Source organism: Anabrus simplex, chromosome 8 (genome assembly GCF_040414725.1).
Source record: "Anabrus simplex isolate iqAnaSimp1 chromosome 8, ASM4041472v1, whole genome shotgun sequence".
NCBI lineage: Eukaryota > Metazoa > Arthropoda > Insecta > Orthoptera > Tettigoniidae > Anabrus > Anabrus simplex.
In genome coordinates this window covers 38,540,914-38,560,000 of record NC_090272.1, presented here as the reverse complement: position 1 = coordinate 38,560,000, position 19,087 = coordinate 38,540,914, and the positions used below count along the sequence as shown (strand labels likewise).

Here is a 19,087-nt window from a genome sequence, read left to right as displayed (position 1 = left end):
TCACATTCTTGATTCCACCAAGGATGTTTTGGTTTCTTGCGAAGAGGGATTAGGTCCTTCGCCGTTTCAATGATTTTAGTCTGGAAATTCTCCCAGCTCTCTGCAGGTCGTTTTTCCCATTCTTCTGAAATTTTGGAGTCCTTGATTTTGTGCAGATCAAATTTTGGAATCACCGATGTTTTCCTGTTGAATTTCCCTTTGGGTGTGAATTTAAATTTGATTCTGCTTAAATAATGATCCGAATCGATGTTAGCACCTCTGCGCACTTGCACATCATGAATTTCCTTTTGGTAATCATATGATATTGCCACATGATCAATCTGAAATTCTCCTAAATGATGGATGGGTGATCGCCAAGTTCTTTGCTTTTTGGGATTCTTCTGGAGTGATGTTGACATAATTTTGAGGTTATTTTGTTGGCATAACTCAATGAGGCGTGTGCCATTTTTATTGGTGAATCTGTGGGCTGGATAGTCTCCCACTGTCCTCCTGTATTTGTATTCCCTGCCAAGCTGTGCATTGAAATCACCGAGTAGAATTTTCACATCATTTTTAGGGATTTTGGCCATTTCTGTTTCAAGTTCTTCCCAGAATCTTTCTGTTTTTTCAGGCTCCTTTTTATTGTCTCCGTTTGTTGGTGCATGCACATTAATAAAGGTGTATTTTTTGTTTGTATGCCTGATTCTTAAGGTCATAAGCCTATTGTTGATGGGTTTCACCTCTATTACTGAATCCAAAACTTTTTTGTCTACACAGAAGGCCATTTCTAACAATGCTGCTCCTTTACCAATTTTCTTGTTTGTTCCACTTTTGAAGATCCTATAATTATTGTAATCCATTGTTTCTGAATCAGTGAAGCGTGTTTCTTGCAGGGCCAGAATTTGGATTTTCTGCTTTGTAAGTTCTGTTGTGAGATTGTGCAGTTTTCCTGTTTGAATCAGTGTCTGAATGTTGAATGTGCCAATGAAAGTGTGAGTCTTTCGTGGAAGTTTATCAGAGCACTCCGACTTGCTCTTTCGTATTTGCCCAAGCTCCCCAGAATCCGAATGCTTGGTTGCCACTTTAGAGTGGGTGGATTGTCCACCTGGGGTAATTTTGTCTTTACTTGTACGAGTCATGTCTGCTTGTAAGCAATCTTCTAGCTTTCGCTAGTTGTGTAGAACCAGGGATTGTTAGTTCCTGGAGCATATTTACAGCCGCACCTCTGGTGATCAGACGCTGACCACTTGCCGCTTGCTACAAGTCAGACGCGAAGTGGATTTGATTAGGTTCTTCCGCCCTCTCTGCCATTGGGATATGTCCTCTTCTGCCGTCGAGGCCGTTGACCATTTTTCTGTTTACCTCAGTTGATCCGCGGGTGCTTATTTGGCTAAGCCTTATTCACACCTGTCCTGCATATCTGCAGGAGCTTCCCCTATCAGCCATATGGGACGCGCCGTGTCGGGGTTGAGGGCCCCCACCCCAGTGTCTTACGCAGGGTTATGCCTAGCTCCTACTCATTTCAGAACCAGACCCCCACGTAAGCTGACCGGGCACGGTTATTATTATTATTATTATTATTATTATTATTGTTATTATTATTATTATTATTATTATTATTATTATTATTATTATTATTCCTTGTGGGGCCACACCCTTAGGCACGGGAGGACTATTAGTCATCTACTGGAGGGCACAGTTGACGCTTTCAATGCAAGAGGGAGACCTAGACTGAAGTACATCAACCAGTTTATTGAGGACCTGGACTGTTCTGCATACCTGGAGCTGAAGAGGCTGGCCAAGGACAGGCAGGAGTAGAGGGAAAGAATGACAACCGTTGCAAACAGTCCTGGGATCGACTACTAGAAAAAAACATTGTTAATGGTCTCTTTCTTTTGAACGCATTTATTATAAGGTGTTTAGACAACAACAACAACAATCAGGAAAGTGATTTTACCTGCAAAGGACCAGTGTAAACTACATTCTTAGTTCAATTATAAAGGTGTATCCTCTTCACAGAGCTAAAGGTACCACAGTCAGCATACCAGTAATCGGCTGCTAGTGGGCAACATCTGCTTCCAACACCATCAGAGAAGACATTATACCTGGAAAGCCTTTGGTGATATTGGGTATTACCAGATAATTTAAAAACCAAATTAAAGACTGGAGGGCATACTCAAATCCTGACATAGATTCAGACCACAACTTGGTGCTGAGCAAATGCCATCTTAAATTTAAGATACTTTTGCTGGCAAGATGTAGTGTTTACAGTGCACTATGTTTTCTAGTATGGGCTGGAATAAATTTGTTACTTTCATTGACCTCCTCTTAGTTTTATCCTTGGCTTTGACAGTATGAAAGTGGCTGAGGTATGAGTGATGCTAGTAATGCCATTCTTTATGCAGCCAGTCCTTGATATGAATGGTGTGAAAATGTCGCTCATAGGGTCAGTTGGTGCAGGCGTTTCAGTGGGCTTGACAGACGGATATGCAATACCAACTTCTGGTTCAGCGAGGAAAGCAACGGGAAACTACCACACTCCTCATTTCCCTAGGCCATCTATGACAGCTAATGGTGGACCTATTGAGGATCCAACCAGCCTTCGAGGTGAGTACCAAACACAGCATAAAAAGATGAAGCACAAGAAATGGGATGCAGACAAAGTAAAAACATCTGAAATGAATGCTGTTTGCAGAGGTGATAGAAGAGAAATTGAGTGGTGTGGACGGTATAGAGATAGAGGAGAAATGGGTAGGGGTTAAAAACAGACTTACCCATGCAGCAGAAGAGGTCTTGAGGCTTAAGAAGAATGAGTGGATGACTGATGAGTTGATTGAGATGATTGAGCTTAGAAGAGAACTACAAAATCTGAGCTGCAGGTAGTTAGAATAGACTACAGAAAAATAGCAAATGCCATAAACCAGAAAGCAAGGGAATTCAAGAAAAAATTACTGCAGGATGGCAGTTGTAAGTAGGATCAATCAGGCCCAAGGTTTAACGGGGGCAGGGAGGGGAACCCTCTTCACTTCCAACAACTTTGATCTGGACTTAAGGAGCAGTTTCTCAAAACATTTGTTTGCCTCAAAAATCCTAACAGCAGTTGTCATGAAGTGGATGGAACAGAAAATCAAGAGTGATGCTCAATGAGCACCAATTTGCCACAAACCTGTTACGCAGGCATAACAGGGGGTAGAGGTGATACTCTCACGTGGCGCGTCCCAGGTGGCAGATAGGGAGGTCCTAACCGGCTTGCCGGCGGACTTGAGGGAAGTAAAATACCTCTCGGTGACCAAACACACACCCCCTGTGGGTGGGGGAGGCAGACGAATAATACATCAACGGTATCCCCTGCCTGTCGTGAGAGGCGACTAAAAGGGGTGACCAAGGGATGATTGTATTAGAAGCATGAAACTACTTTTGATTAGTACCATCACGCGAGGAACACCCTGGGTCGCTTTTACTTGCGAGTAATACCACTCTGTTAGGTACTGAATAGTTTAGTGATTCGTAGCAGTCAAGCGGGGTTCACTGTGGGTTTCCAGTACCCGTGAGTCGTACCCATGTGAGCAACACCACGGGTCTGGGCGTTGACTGTGAGTTGTACCACTATATGAGCGACACCGTGGGTCTGCGTTGCCTGTGATTAGTACCCACTATTTGAGGAACACCACAGGAATACCGGCACCCGTGATTAGTACACCTAGGTGAGGAACCTCATCGGTTTGCGTTGGCTATGAGTGGCGCCATTGTGTGAGAAACACCATAGGTTTGCGTTACCTTTACGACGTACAATACTTGTGAGTAGTACCTTAACGTTTGGAACACCGTGAGTTTACGTTACCTTTGATTAGTACCGCAGGTTGAGAAATATCATGGTTCTCCTTTATTAGCGATAAGTGCCATTATGCAGGTTCGTTGACATAGATATTGACCCATTCAGACAAGCATCATCGATTGAGGATTGGGCTTTGGGAGAAGTCCCTTGGTCAGTAATATTGTTTCTGGGAATGTGAGGCATTGCGCGTCTTATCCACTGATTGTTTTAAATTCATATTCATCAATTCATTCCTCATCATCACGTTTTGAATTCAGGTCAGTGGATGAATTTTGTACTTTTAAATTGTAATCCCATTTCGTCTCATTTCGTACCATAGGGGCCAATGACCTAGATGTTAGGCCCCTCAAAACAACAAGCACCACCATCACCACCGAGTACCAATTTGGTTTCGGGAAGGGAAGGGCACGTATGGGGCAATCATGGCATTGAAGCTGATACTAAAGAAGTGTGTTCAGAATGTTAAGGGCACGAATATTGCATTCATCAACTTTGGAAACGCATGACAGAGTGGAGTGGCACCAGTTGTTTCACGTGCTGAGATCGGCAGGAGTGAACAAATGAAAAAACAACATTCGTTGTGAGACTGCTGCTCAACTCTAAGTCAATAGCTCTGTATACAGTGCGCGTAAATATCACTACGCAGACCTTCTGTCCTCCTTTCAGTATTAAAAGTGCAGCGAGGTCTATTCCCTGCAACCCTGGCTGAAAGTGAGGGGCAGTTAACATCCACACTGCATGACTTGGGAGCCACACACAGTACCAGGTACTGGATACAACAAAGACAAGACCAAGATCCTAGTGGTGAGCAGACACAGGATGGCAGGCGCCGTGGTCCTAGTTGGACACATAAAAGAACGTGGATGACTTTAACTGTCTAGTGAGCAGGATAACATCTGATAACCGAAGTATTGCAGATATTGTAAGCAGGAAAGCGAGAGGCATCTATGGACATACAAAAGTGGAGGACGGGAAAGCCGGATAGATTTCCTCTTGTGTAGAAGAATGCATCTGAAGGAGGTAAAGAACTGCAAAGTCATACTAGGGGAAGACGTGGCTCCACAACACAGAGTGGTAGTGCTTGACTATGAATGCACAGGGATGAAGGAAAGAGCAGTAAGGAAAATGACTCCAAGAATCAAATGGTGGAGGTTAAATGATCTAATTTTGTGAAGTGAATTAAAGGAAAAGGTGATCCAAGAAACACAGTTAGTGAAAGATGTCCAGAAAAAGTGGTTAGTAAACGCTGAAGCTATCAGAAAAGTTGGTATGGAAGTGCTGGGTATGACATCTGGGAAGGGCGCTCGACTTGATAAAGAAACATGGTGGTGGAACGATGAGGTCCAGAATGCGATCAAGATGAAAAAAGCCAAGAAAGCCTGGGAAGAATCTGGAATGGCCGAAGATAGAGAACACTACAGACAAGCAAATAAAACTGTGAAAAGGGCGACATTCAGGATTGTGCAAATTACAGAGGAGTTCGGACACTATGAAGATCTGGGAAAAAGTCATTGAAAGTAGGCTTAGGCAGCAGGAGACAATAATAGGTGAAGAACACCCTGGATTTAGGCCAGGGAAAGGGACCATAGATGCCATTTTTTCTCTAAGACAGCTTATGGAAAGACACAGAGAAAAGAAGAAAAAACTACGTATGGTGTTCATTGATCTAGAAAAGGCTTATGATTGTGTGCACTGCCAAGAAGTATGGAGATGTACGAGATCCAAGGGAGTACCAGAGAAGTATGTGCGCATCATTCAGGATATGTACCATGGGGCAAAGACGCAAGTTAGAAGCAGTGTAGGGCTAATGGAAACCATACCAGTTGAAGTTAGTCTCCCTCAAGGATCTGCACTAAGTCCTTATGTCTTTGATCTGATAATGGATGTTCTCTCTGAAAGCCTTATAGAGTACCAGCTCCTTGGTGCATGCTATTTGCAGATGACATTGTACTGTGGAGCACTAATAGAGAACATCTTGAACTTAAACTAGAACACTAGAGAAAAGCACTGGAGGATAGGGGTCTTAAAATCAGTCGGAATAAGACAGAATACTTGTGCCTCGGTGGAAAGGAAAATTATAGTGTGAAAATGGATGGAAATCAACTTCACGCAAGTAATAGTTTCAAGTACCGTGGATCAACTGTATCTGATGATGGCAATCTAGATCTGGAAATTACACACCGATTCAAGCTGCCTGGTTAAATTGGAAAAGGCTGTCCGGTGTCCTCTGTGACAGGAGACTAAATGTCCAAGTGAAGGGGAGAGCCTACAGAAGTGTGGTGAGACCTGCCATGATATACGGAGCAGAAACTTGGCCAATAGTACAATCAAAATAAATGGCTGGATGTAGCTGAAATGAAAATGCTGCGATGGACGTGTGGTGTTACTTAGAAAAAACACATCAAGAACAGCTTCATATGAGGCAGTATTAAGGTAACTCAAGCTTCACAGAAAGTTCAAGAAAGGCGGTTGCTCTGGTGTGGTCACATTAAGCACAGCGATGAGAACTATGTAGCAAGAAGAGTGCTTGACTTGGAGGTGAAGGGCAGGAGGGAGAAAGACAGACCTAGAAGAAGATGGATGGATTGTGTGTGGAAAGACTTTGCAGAAAAGCAGTTAACTGAAAACACCATTTGGGACCAAGGGAAATGGAAAAGACTTGTCAAAAATGTCGACCCCACATGAGTGGGAAAAGAAGAAGTAAGCAGGATCAACCAGGCCCAAGGCAGCCTTCAGCGAGGAAAAGAACCTCTTCACTTTGAACATCTTTGATGTGGGCCTAAGGAGCAGTTCATCAAGACATTTGTTTGGAGCATACTGCTGCACAGCAGGGAAACGTGGACTTTGGTTCAGCAGGAAGGAAGAGAATTGATGCTTTTGAAATGGGATGCTACTGGAGGATCCTCAAGATATTGTGGGAAAATGAGGTTATCAATGAGGAGGTCCTATGCAAGATAAAACAGATGCCCTGTCTGCAGAACTCCATCCACTCAGGAGAATATGGAGTGTCTGGTGTAGTTGTAGATGGTTAGATGGTATTCATTGGACCATAAGAAAAGTTGGATAGGAAGCATCTTGATGGATGTGAGTTATGGTGCTGGAGGAGACTTCTGCCAAGAAGGCAAATAATTGGGTTATTCAGAAGATCACACCAAATCTATCTGTTACAGATTTGATTGTGAAGCTAAAGCTGAGATACTTGGGGCAAGTAATGAGACAGTCTGATTCGAGTGAGAAAATGTCCATGCTTAGAAATGTGACAGGAGATAAGGACGCCCAGCCATCAAAGAAGCAGAGAAGTTATGACTGAATGACCTGCAATGTCCAGTTGAAAATGGGAACATCTGGAGGCACTCCATCCATGCAGTTGCCCAGAGTTGGCATCACCTTACGACACTAGACAGGGAGATTTTATCCATCCTTTTCTCCCTTCCTCTGTACTTACTTTTTCCTTTTACTGTTTGCCAAGATCAGATATCATTATTACTTTTCAGTGTTATCATTGATCACCTGTGTGATGTATAATTTATTTAGTGTGTATAACTGTCAATTTTAATATTATACATTTCCTTCTTTCCAGACACAAACTTGTCCTTTGCCCAGCAGCGAGTCTGTTTTGTATATGACGAAAGGATGATGAAGCACAAAAACATTTCTGACCCGTAAGTTATTGCTGCTAGTGAATTATTACAGAAACTGTCAGTAGACTTGCTGTAGTGAAATAAGGACATTAATGGGCATTTATAGACGATTGCTCAGGAGGATTGACCCTCTTGTTAACCATCAGCTTTGATATAGTTCCTCTCATACCCAGAATAAACCTTATATGGTGATAGAATTAACCCAATGTTTTTCCTAGCTGTTGGGAGACACTGGTGAGTAAGCTGCCTGTTTTTTGAGGTTCATGTCTTGTGGCTGTTCGTTTAATTCTAGCCATGTTGTTGGATCAGATACGAATTTGTGATCTCATTGCTTATTGATAATTAGAATAACTATTCTTCTTGTTTCCTCCTACAGCCAGGAGAACTTTTTCATAAACCACATTGGCATTGGCCTCTGATTTTGTGATGGAATGCTTTTCTAAGTAATGTGTTGGAACAGACTCTGGCTGAGGTCATGCCAATGTTTCAATCTCACCACAGGCACAACTGCAATGGTTGTTCCATGAGCTTGTATTTGCTGCAAAACAATGTCTTGTAACAAAAATAACCCCAACTAGAGTTTCACTTCTTATATCTGTGTCCTTTTCATGGCTTCCTTCCTTCCTTCCTTCCTTCCTTCCTTCCTTCTTTCCTTCCTTCCTTCCTTTCTTCTTTCTTTCTGTCGTTCTTTCTTTCTTTCTCTTTTTTAAATCTTACATTTTCTCTTCATTTATGTATGTGGCATACAGATTTGTTAGATCGACAATAATTAGGGTACATAGTTCATTCGTGAAAAGGAATTTTCTAGATTTACGTGGATACCCTTATCACTTGTGGAAGGAAGTTTTGGTCTAGACTTACTTGGGTAGTTCATATAGTGTCACTTCTCGATTGTCATGGTCTGCATCACTTTGTCCGGATTCATCTGTGGTTTCTCCGATGTACCGGTACAAGATAAAATGCACCGATATAAACAACTTGATCCCCTGAAAATAAAGGATACACACAAACAGTTCTTTTCTTGTTCTTATACAAAACAAGCAGCCACAGTGACACAGAACAAGTCACAGAAATTCTGAGCTGGCACTTGAAGAATGAACGCACAGTAGGTCTTCTCTAGGTTAGAGTGTGTCTTTTATGTATGGCAGCAGTCATTATAAATAACCAGAAGACTTAGGATAAGATAAGATTACCTGTCATATTTTACAAGTGCTTAGAGCCATCCAGAACCTGTGAACATGTAGCCTTTTTAAATGTTATTGTTTATAGGATTAAGATAGTCGTGTTTGTTAGTAGTTGTACTATTGTTAGTAGTTTGTACTTCCTGTTTTGTTGTTTCCTTCATGTGTAATGAGGTAATGTGTGGTGTATTTATGGAGCCTTCTCTTATTGAAACATAAGAACAGAAAACCATTGAGGAGTGATGAAAAAACAGTTTGTATGAAATCGTTCAGATACTGTGAAGTGAATCTGAGCAGTACTCAGAGATATGAAGGTTGGAACTTAAATATGGCAACTATTTATTTACAACAGATACAAAAGAGTTACATGTTAGCAACCTTTACTGTCCTTCAGTGTAGTCACCAGCGTTGTGTATAACCTGTTGCCAGCGGTTTGGAAGTCGTAGTATACCTTTAGCAGAGCCTGTTGTGTTGATGGTGCGAATGGAGCGGTCTACTGCCTGTCGAATCTCTGCAATAGTTCTGAAGCGAATCATCTTTGGAATCAAATCAAAGTCACAAGTGCATCTTAGCAGCGTCGTAACGCAACCATTTGTGGATTTCCATCAAATCATGCGTAACCCATCGTGATGCAATTTATCGCATGCCCAGGCGTTCCTTCAGGATGTGAAGCACACTCGTATGGGCTAATCTGGTTTCTTGGGAAAGCTCATGAATTGTCTGGTTTTGATCACTGTCCAGTAATGCGGCAAGAGCATACACTTTTTCACTGACTCTCGTAGGGCGACCTGCCCGATGAATGTCCTCTACAGTTTGCCAACCATCGTTGAAGGCTTTTACCCAACGTGCCACTGTTTTGTAAGGTAATGCAGATTCCCCGCAAGCCTCTTGAAGACGTTGATGACACTGTCGTGCTTTTCGACCTCTGGCACATACAATCTTGATCCAACTCCGTTGATCCTGTTTGAAAAACATAGTGACAACGTTACGTTAGACTGCTAGTTCACAAGTGACTTATGTTTCTCTTGCTTGTGTGCACGCAGGTGATGTGGGCGAGTCCATTTGCTCTGAGGTAAGGTAGGTATGTAACCAACGTGTGCTATCAGCAGCAATATTAGATTCCGTTGCATCACATCTCCACAGCAGTGTTGCCACTATTCAAGTTCCAACCCTCGTAAATCAGAGTTGGTGATGGAGACTAGTATTTTTAGGACAGGTATTTATTTCACAAGAAAGGGAGTAGAAACTTCTGGTTATATATGATCACCACTTGAAGGGCATAGTACTGTTAAACTGTCTGACAAATTTGATTCTTTCACAAAGGAGACAATTTGATGGGAAGTTCACTAACACATTACGGTAAATACTGTTAACTGAAATGACCAGCTATTTTTTTTTTCAAGTATAATATTTCTTTAGCTTTTGGGAAGAGGAAAAATAATTTTTTTAAAGAAAAGAGCAAAGACAGTGATGGTATTCACTACCTAGCCAGTGTCTTATTACTTAGGCTTGGAATATTTTTCAAGTTTTGGGAAGAAAATATTCTTTTCTGAAATAAATAAATGGCAAAGACAATGAGCATGAGTCACTGAGGCATGTGGCCTTGAGTCACTTCCTAGCCAGTGTCCAATCACATAGGCCTGGTTAGTGTTCCCCAGACTCTTATTAACGGTTCGAAGTTACATTGTTTGAGTGAATCGGTTTGTGGTTTGTGTTGTCATTAAGAGTACTGTACAGTAGAAGTCCGTTATAGCGAGAATTCACAACGGCCAAAACTTTACTCGCAATAGCGGATTGTCGTTATATCTGATTTTTTGTAAAAATCGGGAAAACTCCCAATCGCATTAAAATCAGTATGAAATGGCAATCAGTTTGTTAAAAACTTGCGTTTTCGCGGATAATATCCACAATACGGCTTACTTGCTTGTTGTTTTTCGAAATCCGATACTACATGAAAGTGTGTGTTTAATTTCATTCGGAAAAAATATATTACCGTATTTCTCCGAATCCAAAACAACCCCCACTTTTTCCTTCAAAATTTTTTAATGAGGCTTAAAAGGGCTTTGTAAAATCATATGAATGTCTTTCTGATAGAGTATGCATTTTTAAACGTTGAACATTGGCATTAGTTATGCCGTATTTTTTGCAGCTGTACAATTATGCTTTATTTCAGCGGGTTTAATAACCATTAACTTAAAATTGGCATCATAAGATCGAAGCGATCTCGCTGAAAATTTGCCGGCAAATACACATTCTATTTTTCATGCCTTACAAAGTTCCTACCCACATTTTCTACCTCCAATAACCCACCCTCCTAACCCACCCTAAACTTCCCCTCCTTCATTTCCCTATCTTATCCTTCCTCAACACCATTTAACTTCAATTTCTTTTATTCTTCTCTTATTTCACTATCACTCTTCCTCTATTAATTTATTCTACCTTTTCTAAAAAAAAAAAAAAAAAAAACACCCTACATTCATTTCGGTTCTCCTCATTCAAATTTTAACTCTTGTCTTGCGCCAACTTTGACTACTTCAATCATGACCTAAATTTTTTCATTTTAAAAATAGCGCACTGTGCATATATGTTTTCATTTGTTTTCCGATATTGCGCTTTTTACCATATTTTTTTCTCTTTACAATTGTTTTTTCAAGTCAACTGTTTTCCAAGAACTCAGCAGGAGCACAATTACTCATTCAATTATACTGAATTGCGTTGTATATATTTATATATACGTACTTAACTTCCCGCAACCGAGGCAAATACTGGATCTTCAGGATATTCTCCATTCTACTTTGGCGTTCGAGACCACAGCGCATGACCTTGAGTGTGCTGCGCTGATCACCGGGAGCTGGCAGTTTGCTTCTATAAATCTATTCGTCTTCGACTTCAACACATTTATAGATCTTCATATGTTGTTCGATAGTGTTGTGACTTTGTACCTGACGGTGTGTAAAAACTGACCCATTTGACCGTTCTCCACTGTTCATAAACATTGTGAGACTTTACCTATCATTGCGTCTATCATTGCGTGTGCCGTACTACCATTTATAATATTACGTACTGTTTTTCTTTTAAGTGACTCACAGTTTCTACCCCCATCATCATTTTATATTTCATCTTATACCGATCCAGAGTTCACTTAATCTTTTTCTTTTTCATATGCATTGTTTTTCATGTTTTTTATGTTTTGAACGGCTGACGATGACGTGGACTAGGGTCGAAACCGGTCCCATTTCTAATTACTATTAAATAAGAATGTAATCACTACATTTCTTTCTCTTATGTATTGAATAGGTTGAACCTCTTTTTCAATTATTCAATTTTAACATTACAGATTAAGAAAAAAATGTAGACTGGGAAAGGATTTTAAAGTGGAAAGTACAGTCAGAAAGGGGGGTGAAAGTTCTGAAAACATATAAAAAGGTGTTGATGAAATCACGTTACTGAGATTCAAACTAGTCGCATTAACTTTCCTTATCCCTTTTACTGGGTTCTAATAGTTAATAAACTTGTTATATTGGATTACACACAATATTTCAATGTTTTTGACAGTAATCCATATAGTGTAAAATAAAAGCTGAAGGTTTAGCTTTTGTTTTACATTACATTGCTGTTCATTACGGATTAATATGAAATTTATTACCTATGAGTTTAGAGAGAGAGAGAGAGAGTGTGTTTTTTCCGCTTGACATATACAGAAACCAATGGAGCATATCTTGTTAGCACTCACAAAGGGAATTCTATCAAAGTTGCAAAGGTTTCCACATCTGGACTGTTCTTCAAATTTAATTCAAATTTGTCTTTAGCAAAGCCATCAAGGTTCTCCCTAACACTCTTCAACTTCTTCCAAACTCTGAATGCCAAATTCTTCTTCCTTGTATCCTTCGCATGATTTGTGTTGTGAAAAATGCAGTCAGGGTTGGACTGGTAAAACTCTAACACAGCCAACAAGGGAGTACACAGTCGATGGGTGGAACCGTAACATTTATGCCAGTAGTAACGGAACTGTTACAACATCACTGTTTAAATTTTAATTTGATTTCATAGCTGCAGGTTGGCCATTCTTGCTGGGATATGAATTACTGGTGGTTGCCATCTTCTTCCTCTTTTCTTCATGGAGTCTCTCAATATTAGTTCCTAATTAGCGTCGACCTGTAAGATCTTTTGCTACCTTCATTCCCACCTAGATATACCTGCTCCCTTCACAAAGCTGCAGGTTGTTCTTACTGGGTCTTCTTGGATTTTTTCTCTCTCTTCACCTGGTAGTCCTAGAGTGGAGAGTACCGAGCTCGATAGCTGCAGTCGCTTAAGTGCGGCCAGTATCCAGTATTTGGGAGATAGCGGGTTCGAACCCCACTGTCGGCAGCCCTGAAGATGGTTTTCTGTGGTTTCCCATTATCACACCAGGCAAATGCTGGGGCTGTTCCTTAATTAAGGCAGATGCTGGGATTGAACCTTATTTAAGGCCACAGTCACTACCTTCTCAATCCTAGCCCTTTCCTATCCTTGCATCTTCAAAAACTTTCAATGTGTTAGTTCGACATTAAACCGCTACCTAACTACTGTATCTTGGTTTTCCTGCATAATGACAAACATATGACAGCATTGCAAGAGAGAGGATATGGGAATGCCCGGGAAAGAGGAATGTGGTGGAGGGACTGTACTAGCTGCATGCAATTTGGTGACAGATATTTATCCTAGTTCCAGACCAAAAGTGGAGTGCAGTAAGGCAGTGCACTATTCCCATTATTATCACCACCATCGCGGATGATATAACGAAGAACATCAAGAAAACCTCTGGTGACCTTAATGCAATGGCTTTCACTGATGTATGATTTGGGGAGAAACTGAGGAACATGTATGGTTAACATTCAATAAATGGAAGTTTAAGTTCCAGGAATTCAATCTCAATCATGCTAGTAAATCTCCACTGGAGCATCATGCTAGGGAATCTCCACTTGAAAGTGTCAAAAACTTTGCAAATATCGGCATTGTAATTTCTTGGGACACACTAGCCACAAAGGGTGTAATAAATAGAGTGCAGAAGATTTCTTACTTTTACCAGCAATTAAGAACGCTCCTCTGAGACTCTACCAACAAAAACAAACCTGGTGATGTGTCTTCATACTGATCTTAACCTATGGTATCAAAACATGCACCCTCTCTAAGAAGGACTCATCTATCAAATCAAAATCAAAATCTCTTTATTTGCAAATGAGGTGTCTACCTCCGTGGCAAATGGTACACAAAAATACATTTTTGTCAAGCACTAAATATTAAATTAACAAGAGAAGAAAATTTTCCTATAATACAATATTATACAATTTATGCTAACAATTTTTTCTATTAAACACACAGCTCTTCCTTAATAAATTTATATTGTTTACAAAATTCTACTTGTACTACTTACAAATATAGTCAACTGATATACAGTATGTGGAATTACTTCAAATGATACTATACAAATGGTATAAGATTAAAATTTACATTGCATTTATTTACTTATTTTTTTATTTTTATTTTTACCCATTCTGGAACCTAAGTAGCATAACGACCTGCTGCGTCTTAACCAGAGCCCCTTTTGCCACCACTTTTCAGAGTTCCTGAAGGGCCTTCACAGCTACCGTAGCGGTCCCAGGGCCCTCGAAGTCCCCACTGTACTTCACCCGTACAGGCAGTCCCCTACTTTAGCTGTCGAAACTCCTTAGACCAGGGGATGGAATTAATTTATTCACACACATTTTTTTTATTTACAATAACCTGCACTGGTCGAATGCCCTCTAACACTTCCTTTATTTTCTAATGAGAGTGGAGGGAACAAAGACAGCTAATGTTAACTTGGAGAGGCATAAGGAAGGAAAACAGATGGTGGGATATGCAAGAACCCACCGGGTGGACATCCTAAAGATGGCCCTTGCAGATTGGGGAAGGATACTAGACGATGTCATTAACAACAGAACATATCTCAATAAGGCAGAGTGGAAGAGGGTTGCCAACCATACCCGGAAAACAGGAACTGTAAAATGATGATGATTGATACAAATAAGACTGTGTGATTAAGACCGCCTGTGTTGAAAATATGGCGATCCATATCGAAGTCCATTGGTAGAAAGGCAGGTCCAGATATGACCAGTCAGCCTTTGACCTCTCTCATACGCTTCTGCTAAAGATGTTTACCAATGCAATAAAGCTCACTGACATGAAAGTGAATGACCTCAAAAACTCTACTCATCTGTGTATCACCTCACCACAAGATGGTTCTTGACAATGCTCTCACCAAACAAAACTTGAAGGTAGCAGTGATTAATAATGAAGAACAACTTCAAGAAACTGATGTAATGGACTATTAATCTCTCTGTTTCCAACACAAGCAAGATTGCTTTTGATCGCAGGGCAATAGAGGACAGGTATCTGCATAATTTGTGTTTATTTAATAACTGCAGACACTTTGTAAGAATCAGAATCACAGTGAGATATTTATTTCCCATTATTCAATTCATTCTTTGCCTTTGCTTTCTCTAATGTATGGTGTACTGGGTGGTACACCTCTACGCCGCACATTTGAATTTTCCGCCTTAAAGTACTCCTCTACAGGAGAAACAGTGAACTTAAAACTGGACCTACTTAAACCTTTCCCCTGAAGATGTCACTGTGTGAATTTCGATGTGTTTTTGTTTACTATTTATCAAGAAGTTTGGACATTCTTTCACAGATGTCACTGCCTAAAAATTATGATCATGCACCCTGGTGCGAAGTGGAGGAACTTTCTTGAAGAAATTTTGTACTCTTAAGTTTTTTTTTTTACTAAATTTCGTTCTTTTATTTGTGGGTTGGCAGTATTAATCTTTTCTTTCTGCCGGTTTTGAACTTAGCCAATCCAGAATTTCTGTAATTAATTTTTGACCAATCGTGTCTTTCTTCTTCGATTTTGAGTGTACTTTCAAGACTGACCAATAAAGTAAGAGGGTGTGGCTTGATTATTCATGAAAGGTCTCGAACATTCCCCGAGGGTTTATATACTGCTGATTTTTTTGTCTCTCGGCCACTTCATCATCATCTGACTAAGAGTGTGGACGTGACACAGGAGGCGGGAAGCGCCTCTTTCATCTGGGAGCAGGTCTTCAATAAGGTAATGGCCATTTAACATCTTTATTTCTTGCTAGCTCAGCAGTGTAACCCGCAGGAAAGGTCCGAAACCTTCACCATGTAACCCATCTCTATAAATATGTAAATTTCTACCAGCTTATGTAAAAATTTAAATTTGTGACTGTAATTCGGGGATAGAGAGTGATTTACCCTCTCGAGCTCCCCTTCATTTTGGTTTGAGGTGACTACGTTTTGGTAACTGAATTTCTTTTCTTCTGTAATGTTCAGATTTCTTTCTTATACGGGTGACCTCCATAGTTTGGGAATAGCCCCTGTTTCATTGGCCTAGTGCCTTTTAGGTTTTAAGAAGTTTCATATAGGAGTGCAAATTCACGCCTCCATTCCTTTTGTATGTCGGGCCGTTTACTTAACCTGTTCTTTTTCTGCTAAGGCCCAGTAGGTTGGGTACAAGACACCCCCGTTTCATTTTGTAAGTTGTGCCCTGAGGGCAATTAATGGTAAAGCCTGGTATGGCCTTTAATAGGCTCGAAAAATTGAGAGCGGGTCAGCTCTTTTATGTATTGTAAACGTGCCTCTGGGAGGCCTGATATTGTAATGAGGAGCTAGGGCTCCGCGTATTAGGGTATTTCTGCTCTTGAAACAAAATTTGGGTTTTGAGCTACCACTCAAAAATTGTAAAACTAAGGGCTGAAAGCTGAAAGGTGTTAAAGATTTAAAATCTGATTTTTTTTTTTTTTTCTTTCTGAATCTTGTTTTTAATTTGCTATGTAATTGTTATCTCATGAAGTGAAGATTTGTTAACTTGTTGCTGTTCAAAGAGTATAACCTTCCATTTCTGTTTAAATTCTTTCTTGACAAAGTAGTTAGACCCATTCACCCTAGCACCTTCTTTCACCTCTGCTGATCCACCAACCACGGTAACATATGGTATTAAAATTACCACTCTAATGATATCTTAATGATGTAGTCTATGATCAGTAATTGTGCCGGTCCTTGGTTTAGGGGTACCGTGCCTACCTCGTGCCCATAGCACCTGAGTTCAGTTCCTGGCCAGGTCAGAGATTTTATCTGGATCTGAGGGCTGGTTCGATGTCCACTCAGCCTACATGATTACAGTTGAGGAGCTATCTTACAGTGAGATAGCGCCCCGGTCTAGAAAGCTAAGAATATCGGGTGAGAGGATTCGTCGTGCCGACCACGATACTTTGTAATCTACAGGCCTTTTGGGCTGAGCAGCAGTCGCTTAGTAAGCCAAAAAGCCCTTTTGGGACTGTTGCACCATGGGGTTTGGTTTTTTGTGATCAATAATTAATTAAACATGTTCATTTCTCAGTTTACAGAATATGATTATTTCAAAGAGATATCCTTGACATGTTTACCCTTAGCTCATTTACAGACACGCAAACTTGGGACACATAATTTTATACATCTTTTTACTCATTTCAGAATTGTTTCATTTCAGATCCCACCCAGAACGACCAGAGCGGTTATCTTCAATTTATTCCTGTCTTGAAGATTATGGTTTGTTGGAGAGGTGCCATCAATTACAGGTGCTTATTTCCTTTTAAGAGTTTTCTTTTTGTACTGCTTTTCTTAATTTTTCTTATCACAATGCATTCATTATGATGTTTAATTCAGGATTTAGCCATATGACAAGTAAATTACAAAGGGACTGGTTATTTACTCGTTGCTATGATGATTGTAACAATAGCTTATGATTGGAATACCGGCATAAATCTTATCTTCTTCATCAATTGAGGAGCGTGAATATGTAAAGAAATTACTAGTTCTTCCCAACAAGTGGGAGAATATAATTATTAAATTAGTGTAGTAATGATCCGCCTTTCAATACTACGAGGATTGGGGCAAAAGTCATGGCAACTATTTTTTTTCTTGTTGATATGTGAACGGATCACAAACGTATATGTGTCGCGTGGAAGTTCTGCAGGCATAGTGTGTATGCAGAACAACAGATGACTCTTTGATAGCTGGTAGTAGCACAGCGAGGGCTGTAAATTCAGTCAGTTGGTGAGTGTCGTGCGAGATGGAAGTACCCCGCATTGAGCAGCCCGCTTACATCAAAATAGCCGTTCTCTGAGGGAGAAATGCGATGGAATATCACAGCGAAATAGTGGAAGCCCTTGGGAATAATGCCCTACCATACCGTACAGTAGCACAGTGGGTAGGAAAGTTTCAGCAAGGACGTGTGTCAACCAGTGATGAGCACCGTTCAGGATGACCTGTCAGTATCGGACCGGCAGGGCACGTGCCGTCATCGAGCAGCTCCTGGATGAAGACAGATGATGGACGCTACTGGAGTTAGAGAGGGCAAATGGCATCAAGAAACGCACCATCCACAGGATATTGCGTAATGAGTTGCAACTGACCGCATGCACTGACGGAAGTTCAAAGGTGGGTGCGCTATGCAATATGCTCCGACCACCTTGCACGCTGGCAACAGGACGGCGATCAATTCTTGTCATGAATAATCGCCATTGATGAATTTTGGGCCAGGGCATATGAACCAGAACTGAAACGTCACTCCCCGGAGTCGTAATCTATAATCTTCATTTCCGTATTGACGAATTACACAATTAAAAATAGGAAAGAATTTCCACCAATCAATACTTGTTTTTTTTATTTTTTTATTTTATTTTTTATTGCTTATATTAAGCTACAGGACCGGTTTCGACCCCATATACAAGGTCATCTTCAGCTGAACCATGAATACATATTTATATGATGAAGCTTTGATTAAATTGCATTGTCAAAGGAATGTTATATGATGTGCATTTAGTCACATACAAATGGGGCATGTCTTATCGTGAATTGGCATATATGTCAGTAAGTACAATATTGCAACTGTATGTCTAAAATATTATGTTGAGGTCTTCAAATTAGTGTATAAAACATATCTTCACTTAAACTAACTTATATATATATATGTGCATGATAAAATACAGTATATAAAAAACATTCCGTGCACATGAACATTCGTATCTTGCTTGTTGGTCAATTCATCAACTTTCGTATTTAAGTCCCATTTACATTTGTACACTCTGTTCTTGGAGTTTAAAAGATATGGTTGTAAAATTGCATGAGTAAAAGATTAGTCTTCATGTGGGATAAAACACTTTCCAATTTTAAAAACAAGGGTGCCAGATGTATGGATAAAATTCGGCTAAAATATGTTCATCTCTGCTATGTATGTATCCTTATGTTAGAATCAAATCTTGTTGTCCTGTGGCGTCCGTAAAATTGGGTTCAAAGTAATGGCTCCTTTCCCATTTGTAGCTGTGCAATGATGTTATGTTTATCTGTGGAAGATAAGATTGAGCTAT

The 19,087-nt window shown here is 40.3% G+C and overlaps 1 protein-coding gene across 8 annotated transcripts in view; it reads left to right on the top strand.

Moving 5' to 3' along the window:
* Positions 1-19,087, top strand: part of HDAC6 (histone deacetylase 6) — a 458,923-nt gene that overhangs the window by 172,838 nt on the left and 266,998 nt on the right. For all 8 annotated transcript variants that reach the window (XM_067152102.2, XM_067152103.2, XM_067152104.2 and 5 more), the window contains 2 exons: positions 7,395-7,476; positions 17,209-17,296. In XM_067152102.2, coding sequence (XP_067008203.1) covers positions 7,395-7,476; positions 17,209-17,296 — 170 coding nt within the window. The remainder of the gene's footprint in view (positions 1-7,394; positions 7,477-17,208; positions 17,297-19,087) is intronic.